The following is a 13127-nucleotide window of genomic DNA, read 5'->3' as shown; positions in this document are numbered from 1 at the left end:
ATCAACTGCTATGTGCTAGTCACAATTATAGATAATTTATTTCATTTAGCCATAATGATACCATCTAAGGTAGATATTTAATAGACTGGAAAATAAAGGTAGAGAAAAAAACTGCCTTTTTCAAGACTTCCTTGTTAGTAATTAGCTGACGCAAGGTTTGAACTCAGATCTGTCTGATTCCAGCTATGGCCTGCTGCTACTATTTCACAGGGTAGAATACATGACACTATGACTCTCTTACTGCTGTGGCAAACATACAAATAAAAAGCCTAAGAGCATGTGTTCCTTGTACAGGATTAGTATCATCATCTCTTGTACTAGGAATAACAGGTTTTATGCCCACCTTCTTCTAAATGTAGATTGATAACTATATAGTTGCACAAGTGGCCAAATATACAACTTACCTTTAAAAATCCCTTAAAAAATTATCCCCTGGCCAGGCAAGTTCCAATGAAAGACATGATAAATGTACAAAGGAAAAAGAATTCTCTTCTTAAGTTGATTTTCTAGCTCCAACAAAAATGATTTAGCAAACTCTAAATAGAGTACAGGGACTGAAAACACCCACACGTGTCTGCACATGTGTTACTCATACAATATATACAGTGTGCATGGCCAACTGGACCAAATAAGGCTACAATTCCTTCAAGAAATTTTAGGAAGTCCATAAACTACAAGGATAAAATTGTCTCAAGAGAAATGAATACCACATTCCTAAAGTCACAAGTAAATGAAGCCCACGATATAATTAAGGACTCATACAGATTTGTATTTTTTAAAGTCGTAACAATATAATGTTCCATTATTAATTAAATTAACAAATGTTAATGGATCACACACTATACTGGTCATTGGGAATAGGGTATTCAACAACAGTAGCCATGATACTTTTCCTCACTGATCTTTAAAATCTAGCAGGAAAGACCAAAGGGTGTAAAATTAGAAAATTACCATACAACTGAACCGTACAGATACAAATACGGTAAGAATCACTAAACTAGTTGGTGATAGGAGGTAGAGGTTGTTCAGGGAACACTTCATTGAAGAAGTGACATTTGAACTGAGATCTAAGTGACATCTAGGAATTAACCAGGCAAAGCTAAGGGGAAGCTAACAGAACAATATTTTTAAATGCAAGGTGCTAGAGGGAGCATGGTCAGTTTGAGCGTCTGTAACAGATCTGGTGGCTGCAGCTTAGAGAAGGAAAGTGACCTTGGTGTGAGATGATGCCAGAGAGACAAGTAGGAACAACACCATACAGGGCCCTATGGTCCAAGTTAAGAATTCTAGTCTCTTCCCTGTAAGCAATGTTAAACTAGCAGAGAGTTGCAAGGAAGACAGATTGTTGTAAGGAAGTAACATTATTCGTCTCTGATATTCCCAATATCGTAGGCATTTTAGACATTTTCCAAATAACATATGTCATTAATATAACTTACAAACAAACTAATAAACAACAGTAGAAATTAAAGTGCAATAAAAACAAAGGAGATTTGAATTAGGAATCTGGGGGAAAAATGTATCCACCTAACTGCAGTCAGAATGAACCGCATTACTGATTTTTAACTGTTATTTCTGTTGTCAATGCTTAGTTTAAAAATTAAGTGTTATTACAACTAAGAAAAAGGTCCAGTGCTGAATGTGCATCGGTATTCTTCAGTGAACTGTTTCCATGCAAATTAAGTAACTATGCAGGAATAGTCTTCAAAAATTCTAGTGTCTTTAAATCTCTTCAGTCTTTCAGACTTGATTTGAACTTCTGCACTATAAAAACGTCTCCCATCACAATCAGGCTGAAAAGCTTATTATAATTGCACTTAGGTGAAAGTATAAGAGCCTGTTACAGCTCCATCTGACTATTCTAAATGAGTTCTGACAGATTTTGACGTGTAGGACCTGTCACCTTTTTTCACAGCTTTGGAGATTGAGATTTTGATCTGCAATTTACCCTGGGCCTTAGTTATTTTTAGGCTTCAAGTTCTTCAAGCTCACTTATCTTTTATTCTGCTGGGGCCTAGAGAAAGGTTATATTCAGCTTTCGAGGGCTGTGTCTAATTTTCTTTTGTGAAGGATTTTTTAAAATCTAGAATGAACTCAGTCTTCTTGATTATTCAAATATAAATGGCTTATTCTTTGTATCAAAACAAATACATATTTTTAGGTCAGGTCTTGGTATTTGAACAAGAAATGTAAAAAAGGAAAAAGTTGATGTATGTAATGTAAGAATATGAATGATAATGAAAATTTAATCATAAATACTAAGATAGTTCAATAGATAGATGTCTAGGTAAGACACTAACGTGAACATAGAAATGTCTGCTTCCTCTCCGTAAGCTTGAGGGCTTCAGTATAAAGCATTTTCTGTATATAAAGCTTATTGGTGGGTTATTATATTTCAGTACAGATATCACTTTTTGTTGTGGATCACCTTAAAATTCACACTACATAGATCAATCATCATCAGTTCATCCTCATATCCCCTGAGTGTTAGTATTTATAGATGAGGAAAGACAACAAGAGAGGACATGTTCCCTCTCTTAATATATCTGGAACATCAGCCCACATCTTCTGACTCCCTGTTATAGTTTCCAACATGTTACATTGCTATAGACTCTCTCTTTTAAAAAATTAATTCCTTTTGAATTTAGTAAAAACATTAGGAAAAAAATAAAGAAAATGGAAAGCTGAAAACCTGAAGACTAATTACTCTCAATAGTTGCTTCAGGCTGTTACAAATCATCATTCTCTGTTAGACATCAATAATTTGCATTGGAGGATAAGGTCTGTAGAAACCTGATAACATTAGCCAATGCAAATTAGATTATTCCCTTGCTGCTCCAATTTATTAAATGCACAACAAATGATTTCATGTTTTCAGTATTGGGAAATGGGCTTGTTAGAATTTCTGGCTCATATCACATGTACTGTATGTCATTGCAAAAAATCATTCAATACCCATTACAAAAGTCTTCAACAGAATCAGAACTGTCATTTCTAAGTTAAGTTCAATGTAATCTGCCCCCAGAGATTATTTGGATTGTTAACCTTGAAAAAATAAAACAATAATCACCTGCTCCTCTGGTGTGATTAAAATCTCCTTTAATGATTTTGCATGATTTTCCATTGCCATTGCATACACCACAATGATCTTCCCTTGCAAGAGACCCTAATAAACCATCACAGCCAACTTTCTGCAACAAGAGAATGACAGTACATCATAAAATGAGCTTTTTCTTCTTTTCTCTTTTAACCACTACTTTAGGACAAACCTAGTCTCTACAAACTAGACATATTTATTTTACAAACTAATAAAATGCCATATTCTCTGGTGCAAACTAATACAGCAAGCTCATGTCAAATAATACCACCTGTAAATTGTCCAAAGTAGGGTAGTGATAAAAGTATTTTTCTTATATTAAGAATTAAATGGTATCCTAAAGCAATTTGGAAAACTATTATTGAGACAAATGCAATTTACATAAATCCCAAAGGAAGTCACATTTCTATTAAATATAACATGATAAATCTAATTCATTCTACTCAACATAGAACAGATAAGCTTCACCGTATGGATGGGTGGCTTCACTCCTAAAGTGGTTGAAGAGGAGATGCTGAGTATTAAATATTAACTCTGTGGAAACCAAATATAAATGTTTACATTCATTACAGTTCACCAATAAACTTCTATCCCCAACTTCTTTGGCATCTAACGCATGAGTGAGTAAGAATTGCTCACAACCTATGGTTGCTATAAGAAAACAGTAACAGTGGGATAATTAATTTTTATATGTTCCCAGAAGAATGATGTTAATATGAATCTTCTTAGATTAAATCATTGACTCTTTTCTAGTGAATAATGTTGGTCTCCCTTTGATGTTCAGAAAATATGATATTTTGCAAAGTTGTGCATACTCAAAGTGCATAAGTTAATGTCTGTACTGTCAGAAATAAATGGTAGAATTATACCATCACCCCTAATCAAGAAGAAGCTGCAAGACTGACTGATGTTACATCCATTTATAACAAGTTACAATTATTTAAATAAATTTTTTAAATATCACATAAAACAGAAAAACAACCAGGGTCTTTTTCTGTGGTTGGTGTCGGTGGTGTTGGTTGTGGGAAGGAGCAGGTTATAAAATGCAGCTGCAGGATGAATATCCCAAGAAAGCAAAAATCGCATTAAACCTGCATAATACAGCATCCTTTCCCTTTGTCATGAGGGTGTGTATCAGTGTCAAGAAGTAGACAAAACAATGTAATAGTGGAGAACGCTGACCAGCGAATCAAAGCTTATTCAGGGAGAAATGAAGAGAATGTTTCTGGATGAAAGAGGCGGTCACCGCAGGAAATTCTCAAAATACAACAAAGATATGGTCAGAGTTCACTGATCAGGAGCCATGAAAAGACCTGAGAGTCCTGGGGTTAAAGAAAAAGTCTCTCCTTCATGTACAAATGAGGAGAAAATTTAGAGTAGAGTTTAGAGTGATTTTGAAATGATAAAAAGTGCCTTTATTGCTCTATCCCTAGCATCCGACTTGTTTCTCAGCAAACATAATAAACTTGATAAATAGTAGTTAAATGATTGAATAAATTAGTACCTAGTTGTCTCTTAGTTTTTTGTAACCCTTGTAACTGGGATAGTATAAGTTTGTAAAATCTAAAATAAAAGGCAGGGATAGACATAATGCCATGGCTCAATAATCACATAAGCTTAAAATAAGAATAAAAGAGTTAGTATTTTGTAACTGGTAGCCTCAAGTATCCACACTTATCGAGATATGCTCACATAACTCTAAAAGTTGAGGATGAATGACTTGGAAAAGACAATACTGTTTAACTGGTGGCAGGTACCTGAAGTACCAATGGCAGGCTGGAGACTGGCAGGTACCATGATAATACAGAGGAGAGTTTTCTCTATCCTCTTCCAGGATAGAAATGCCAGGGAGCCAAACTGGGTCACCAGGAGAAAGCTGTCTATTTTCAATTGCCCTCCTTAGTCCACTCACCAAGTTTAGAATTCTACATTCAACTTCAATGGTGTATGTTTTATGATAAAAATAAAACACTCTAGCCAAACCCAGTATACAGAGGGTTGTCAGAAACAAAAAAGGAAGCGTGCTTTTAATTATACTGAAAGACAGAATGAAGCATGTTAGTTAAAAAGCCAGAATCCTGAAGTATTCCAATGCTGTCAGAAGTTACAACTCATTTCACAGAACTTTAATTATAATCATCAGGTTCACATAACACTTATGCAGAATTTTTTGTTGTTGTTGCTGTTACTTTTATGTTTACCTAGGGACTCTATAAAAGATCTGGCTTACACAATACTGTTAAGTGAAAAGCACAGCAATGTAAGCTATTATATTTGACATATAGAGTTAGGAAAATAATTTCTTTTGAAAGCTAAATTCGTTTAAGTCATATACTAATCTGACATTTACATAAAATGATAAAGATAAAAGTTTTAATTGCACAACATACAGTTTTGAAAACAAAATATGTATAGATAAATAATTGCAATGATTTTTAAATAGACAAATGAAAAATTATATTTCAGGCTACTGCCATATTCTGTTAAAGAATAAAGGAAATTAATATGTAATTATAAGACTGTCTCTTATACCAATTATATTGCATGATTCTACGCTTTAAATGTTAGAGCATGATGGCAAAATAAAGAATCTGAGAGCTGCTAAAGCATTTAAGTTTCACGATGTTTCCAAGTTTTTATCCAGAAGTCTATAGACTTCTATTGGACCACAGATTGATCCATCCATAGCTTGTAATTGTTTTCAAATTTTGGAGCATGTGTGCACATGCGTGTGTGTGCCTGTGTGGTCAGGTATGCGTTTTTTATAGGAAGAAACCAAAACTTTTATCAAATTCTCAAAGGAGTGTATTGCACAAAAAAGTCAATGACCACTGGCCTGCCTATTTCATTTTACAGATTAATGGACACATACATATTTTAAGTGATTTTCCCGAGAACACAGTTTCCTAGTGGTTGTCGTGGATTCAGTCCTCCTCCACTCAGATACCTCTTTTATTACTAAAGGACGTACATATTTTCCTTCCACGCCTGGGAAATTTATCAGCTGATGGCTCTTAGCCTTCAGCCCTGTTCAGAAAATGGCTAGCCTAAAGAAATCTGCGTTTCCCAAGATCACATCCCCCTCATCCCCTGGGACAGCTTGTATCCAAACACTAGTAGATAATGGGGGTTAAAAAGGTCTGGTTTTCTCACCCCAAATGGGGACAACTTTGAAGAGCCATCCCAGCCACAATGCTCCTCACACGGTCAGCTGACATCTTGCGACTGTACCAAGCCCAAATGCTCCCTGTGCTCAGTCCTGCCTCCTTCCTGCTCTGCATACATGTTGATCATGAAAACACCTGGTATTATACTTCCTGCATAATAATCTTCCAGGGGAAGCCAACCTGAGACAGTGGCAGACCTGTAACTAGCAACTTCAAAGCTTTAGCGTTTGATCTTTCCACTACACTATTCATATTCATTTTAACAGAATGTCTCCTTTTTTTTTTTTTTTTTTGCGGTACGCAGGCCTCTCACTGTTGTGGCCTCTCCCGTTGAGGAGCACAGGCTCTGGACGTGCAGGCTCAGCGGTCATGGCTCACGGGCCCAGCCGCTCCGCGGCATGTGGGATCGTCCCGGACCGGCACACGAACCCGTGTCCCCTGCATCGGCAGGCGGACTCTCAACCACTGCGCCACCAGGGAAGCCCAGAATGTCTCCTTTCTAATGATAAATAAAGAAAAGCACATAAATGCACATAGTAGATGGAGATTATTTTTAAAAAGAAATAGAAAGGCAAATGAAATGCTTAAGTATAATAAAAAATTGAATGTACATTTAGAAATCAGCTGATTCAAGAATGTTGATGATACTTTGAGTAATAAGACTGATTTTATAGGTTTTTGCCACATGGCTCAGTCTTGGACACAAGTCATGGAGAACTGGAGTGCTTGAGTTTCTGGTCTGGAATGCCCAAAGTGTCACAATTTTACACCTGTAATATGTACGTTACAGAATAAAATTTTCAGATTCTTTCAGCTAGTAATGAGTATTATATATTTTCTAGTCTGAACTCTTCATTATACAGACGAAGAAATGGACTTTCAAAGCAGATCAGACTTCCTGAAGATCACAGTTGAGGCAGAGCTTTCCACTGTACTGTGCAGCTGCTCGAAGGTCCCCCAATCCTCCCTCAGCATATATACTTTCCCTTTTGGAATGTCTTACCTGACACCTGCCATTTGCACAGATATCTAATCCCTGATATCCACAAGAAGTTCCATCCAACACTTGTTCTGATAGAAGAATAGGCTGTTCTTTTCCAACAGGAGAGCAAAACAAGGCACATGGTTTTTCTACATACAGAGTGGATAAAAATAAATGAACAAAATTTGTTCCATAAATATTTTTACCTCAAGCTTTATTTTTCAGAACAGTTAGGAGTAAAATAATATAATCTGATATTAACTGAGTAATGCACTATTAGAATATATAACACTAGAGGGTTATTGTAAGTAGTAAATGAGACGATGCCTGAGCAAAAATAGGTATCCAATGAATATTAATCTCCTTCTTAAGAATTATGCCTTCAAATTATTTTTTAAATGTACCATTTATTATTTTCTGGCACTAAACCTCTACCACACACAAACCAAGCATTCTTCGTGAAAAATATTTTGCATACTCCCATTTTTTGCTCGTATCTTTTGGCATGAAGTCATTTTAATTTTAAGAACATATCAGATTTCTGCCTATTTAAGATTTACTTTATTCATGAAGCCTTTCTTGATGTCTCACTTCTAAATTCCAATACACTAATTTAAAATCCTATGCATTTGGCATTTTCTAATTGAAAAATTAGTAAAGGGAGAAAGAAGAACTTCTAAGATGAACAATTCTTGTAAGATTTTCCATTGCGAGGATGTTTAGCAATGCAATACAATCCCATGAGAACATCCATTGGAATGCACAGTTGCTGAAGTGCTAGCTGGGACTCACCCTCTTCATTGCTTACTCAGAAAGCATGTCAGGATGTATGATGTTTAGGGTGAGAACTACAGTTCTAGGTAAAGAATTCTTGAATGGGTGGCAGTCACCTTCAGTGCTTCCTTAAACAATAAGGTAGGAGCGTTAGAGTTAAAACACTTGCCTATTAGGCTCAGTCAGAAAGTGGCAAAACAGTTTCAAAGTGCCGTTTCTATTTCTAAGCATCCTGCAGAGGAGCTGTAGTATTTGGTAACACCAGTAGTAGGATTATCCAAATCAGAAACTTCAGAGCAATTTCCAGGTTACATTACTACTCTATTGGCTTGACACCAGTCAGGCCCTTTACTGTTTATTAAGCTCATACAAATAGAATGGAAGATAGTTTACAGTCTCTGACACTGATCTTCGCTTATGTCTTCAGTAAAGTTCCACGTATGCTGATGGCATTCTATAAATACCAAATAACAGCCAGAGGCATGGAACAGGGTATCACTTGGCAAAGAGAAGACAGACAGTTAAATGAGCCTTCAGAATTGAACATTTCAAACAGTTTTCACATGTGGCTTCTGGATACTGGTCTGAACAATTTTGGGGAGTTGTACCATGGCCTTTAATGTGAATGGTTTTGAAATTTCCCTTTAAGATGCTATTATACGCTGCAATAAAGCAGTTCAGTGTGCTCTCACACCTCAAAGTAGGTTATGTTTATTCAGTGACTACTTACTATGTCATATCTTTGGAATTAAAAACAGCTGCTGTCATTGCAACACTTTAATAGTGACATATATATACAAACACACACACACACACACACACACACACACACACACCTCACTATTCTCTTTCTGGAGTTTTCACTGAAGAGAGGAGCAAACCAGATATAAGAATGATGTTGAAAGAAGTTAGTCTAGAATATTCCATTTACATTCCAAGCAAGAACTCAGATAAAAACATTGTATTCCTCCTTTTACATATTGTCAATTTACTGTACTTACTTTAGCCTTATAGATGACATCAAAATTTGATACCAATCTTCCTTCCTGGAGTACACCCTTGAGATTGTGACATTATAGTGATCCATGTAACATGCCAGTACTTGGCAGGCAGGCTCTGTCTTGATTTAAGAGACCACCCCTTTCCAAGGTATGCATTAAACATGGATTTCCGCCAAATTTCAGCACAGAGTATGCAAAATACCTGAATGTTAAAGCCATGCACCTTTTTTTCTCTAAAAATAAATGTTCACTACTGTATTGATACCTTATATTTAATTCTCTTAGCCAGAGATTCATGTGTTACCTAAAAAAACAGAAATAGCCACTTGCATTTTAAAGTATCGAAAACTTGGGGTTTTTAAAAGACTTGTATATTTCAATTTCTTCCGTATGGCTCTAATACATAAAAACTATTGTTGTGTCTTTTATTCATCATACAGACTGACATGTTTGATTGATACATGTCACAGAATTATCAAAAATGGTACCCTGCTAATTATATAAATATCTATTAAGGATCATTCTGATGATAAACAACACTTTATAAGAGTCAGGAGCTCCCTTAATTGTGATTTCAAACAGTTTTAATATTTTAAATTGGCTCCCATACAACTCTGATTTTCTTTTAAAATCTGGAGGGAACCTGTTTCCTATCTCTTATTTCACATGTGAGTAAACAGGTCTCAAATGAAGTAAATATTATCAAATCACACAGCCAGTTGGAGGCAGATGTAGAATTAACCCAGGATCAGATGATGATTTTCAGGATTTGAACTGTCATATTGACTTTATTTTTACCATGGAAAAATATTACTTATATACTTAAATTAATGCAACAAATATCGATCAGAAGCTTAATAACTGCCAGACAGTACACTAGGCACAGACAATAGAGGGAATAGAGATGCATTAAAATCTGCTTCAGCAGGGTCTTGTGGAGCACTTGGCAGGGGTGCGTATCCTATATGGAAGATCAGCGGGATTCTTTTTTCCTAGAGAACTTGTCATAAACTGAGTCCAGAAAATCAGTAGAAGTTTTCAAGGTAAATAAACGGGGAAAGAGATTAAAGCTTGAGAAAGAGAGGATATTGTGCCAAGAAACGTGCATATTTATAGGCCCAGAATTAAGAAAACATGATGTATCTGAGGGATGAAATGAAATTCGGCCTGGCAGTGCTGGACATTACAGAAGGGAATGATGGAGATGAGGCCAGAGACGTTAAAGGGGGCAGGTCACAGTAATGGTCTTATAAACCAGGTAATAAAGTTTGAGATTGGTCCTGACAGTAACGGGATTTGTGGAAGGGTATTCCTTGGCACAGTGTCTGATGGTTTTGGCCTTCAAAAAGGCCAGCCTGTCTGAAATGAGGAGTAGGGGTTGAAGGAGGGTCTGAGAGACAGTGAGGAAGCCGTTTGAAGAATCCAGGTCAGAGATGGTGCAATCATGAACAAAGATGCTGGCAAACAAAGAAAGGTTTGGACAAATAGGGTGTGCTGATTGATTACAGGGGGATGGAGATTGAGGCAGAAGGATTCTGGCTTAGCTTGGTAATGAGGCTGATCATGATGCTATGCTCCATGAGAGAGCACAGTAAGAGGAGAGATGGTGGGAGTGAGAGAAAGGAAAAGGGGAAGGGGTATGTTGAACTTGAACCATGCTGAGTTAGAGATGAATGGGATGCTGAGTGGACAAGTTCATGCAACATAGGGGTAAACAGGTAAGGAGCTCAGGACAGAGAGATCTAGGTTGGAGATAAATGTTTGTGTGCCTTTAGCATTCGGATGATAAATAAAACCTAGTGAATAAGTAAGATTATGCCAAGAAGGACGTTTAGTGAGAAGAGGGGCCAGGATAGGTCACTACAGAAAATTCCCATAAGACATATCATTCTTTCACTAAATATTTATTAAGTGTCTACTCTGTTCAGATACTGCTTACAGTGCTAAACACATAGCAATGCATAAAATACAACTCTTGCTCTAACAATTATTATTTGAGGGGGGACATAAACAAGTAAAATAAAAATATTATGATAGATGATGATAAGGTCTGTGAAAAAAGAATAAAGCAGGGGAAGGAAAAGCACTGAGTCAATATTTATGAAAAGATCACAAGGAGGTGAGAGAATGAATCATACTGCTATCTGGGAAAAGTAATTCACCAGAGAAAACAACAACTTCCAAGACACTAAGACAGAAGGGAGCCAGTGTGGTGGCAAGGTGTGATGCAGGCACAGTACAGCTGAACTTAGAGGGTAACAGGAAGCCAGGGAGCTGAGGACCTTCGAGACCATTAGAAGAATTTTGGACTTTTAGTGAGCTGGGAAGACACTGAAGGCTTCTGAATGGAAGAATAACATGACATGACTGACATTTTAAATGCATCACTCTGGCTATGTTGAGACTGAAGGAGGTATGAGGACACAGGCATAAAGAACAGTTAGAGATAGCAGAAGAAGAACTACAATCCTTGAGCCTGTGGAACAAAAACCACACTCACAGAAAGATAGACAAGATGAAAAGGCAGAGGGTTATGTACCAGATGAAGGAACAAGATAAAACCCCAGAAAAACAACTAAATGAAGTGGAGATAGGCAACCTTCCAGAAAAAAGAATTCAGAATAATGATAGTGAAGATGATCCAGGACCTTGGAAAAAGAATGGAGGCAAAGATTGAGAAGATGCAAGAAATGTTCAACAAAGATCTATAACAATTAAAGAACAAACAAACAGGGCTTCCCTGGTGGCGCAGTGGTTGGGAGTCCGCCTGCCGATGCAGGGGACGCGGGTTCATGCCCCGGTTTGGGAGGGTCCCGCATGCCACGGAGTGGCTGGGCCCGTGAGCCATGGCCACTGAGCCTGTGCGTCTGGAGCCTGTGCTCTGTAGTGGGAGGGGCTGCAGCGGTGAGAGGCCTGCGTACCGCAAAAAAAAAAAAAAAAAAAAGAACAAAAGAACAAACAAACAGAGATGAACAATACAATAACTGACATGAAAAATACACTAGAAGGAATCAATAGCAGAATAACTGAGGCAGAAGAATGGAAAAGTGACCTGGAAGACAGAATGGTGGAATTCATTGCTGTGGAACAAAATAAAGAAAAAAGAATGAAAAGAAATGAAGACAGCCTAAGAGACCTCTGGGACAACATTAAACGCAACAACATTCGCATTATAGGCATCCCAGAAGGAGAAAAGACAGAGAAACGACCCTAGAAAATATATGAAGAGATTATAGTCAAAAACTTCCCTAACATGGGAAAGGAAATAGCCACCCAAGTCCAGGAAGCGCAGAGAGTCCCATACAGGATAAACCCAAGGAGAAACATGCCGAGACACATAGTAATCAAATTGGCCGGCTTCCCTGGTGGTGCAGTGGTTGAGTCCACCTCCAGATGCAGGGGACATGGGTTCGTGCCCCGGTCTGGGAAGACCCTACATGCCATGGAGCGGCTGGGACTGTGGGCCATGGCTGCTGAGCCTGCGTATCCGGAGCCTGTGCTCCGCAACGGGAGAGGCCACAACAGTGAGAGGCCCGCGTACAGCAAAAAAAAAAAAAAGAAAAAAAAATTGGCAAAAATTAAAGACAAAGAAAAAATATTGAAGCAGCAAGGGAAAAACGACAAATAACAAACAAGGGAACTCCCATAAGGTTAACAGCTGATCTCTCAGCAGAAACTCTACAAGCCAGAAGGGAGTGGCATGATATACTTAAAGTGATGAAAGGAAAGAACCTATAACCAAGATTACTTTACCCAGCAAGGATCTCATTCAGATTCGATGGAGAAATCAAAAGGTTTACAGACAAGCAAAAGCTAAGAGAATTCACCACCAACAAACCAACTCTACAACAAATGCCAGAGGAACTTCTCTAAGTGGAAAACAAAGAGAAGAAAAGGACCTACAAAACCAAACCCAAAACAATTAAGAAAATGATAATAGGAAGATACATATTGATAATTACCTTAAATGTGAATGGATTAAATGCTCCAACAAAAGACACAGGTTTCCTGAATGGATACAAAAACAAGACCCATATATATGCTGTCTACAAGAGACCCACTTCAGACCTAGGGACACATACAGACTGAAAGTGAGGGGATGGAAA

The 13127-nt window shown here is 37.4% G+C and overlaps 1 protein-coding gene across 1 annotated transcript in view; it reads right to left on the bottom strand.

The window, feature by feature from the left end:
- Positions 1-13127, bottom strand: part of ADAMTS19 (ADAM metallopeptidase with thrombospondin type 1 motif 19) — a 280962-nt gene that overhangs the window by 89781 nt on the left and 178054 nt on the right. The window contains exons 14-15 of the mRNA XM_070045097.1: positions 7268-7395; positions 3071-3191 (exon numbers count right to left, since the gene is read on the bottom strand). Coding sequence (XP_069901198.1) covers positions 3071-3191; positions 7268-7395 — 249 coding nt within the window. The remainder of the gene's footprint in view (positions 1-3070; positions 3192-7267; positions 7396-13127) is intronic.

The sequence above is a fragment of the Globicephala melas genome, chromosome 3 (assembly GCF_963455315.2).
Source record: "Globicephala melas chromosome 3, mGloMel1.2, whole genome shotgun sequence".
Classification (NCBI taxonomy): Eukaryota; Metazoa; Chordata; class Mammalia; order Artiodactyla; family Delphinidae; genus Globicephala; species Globicephala melas.
The sequence above is the reverse complement of the archived record's forward strand: the minus strand, read 5'-3'. Positions and strand labels throughout refer to the sequence as shown.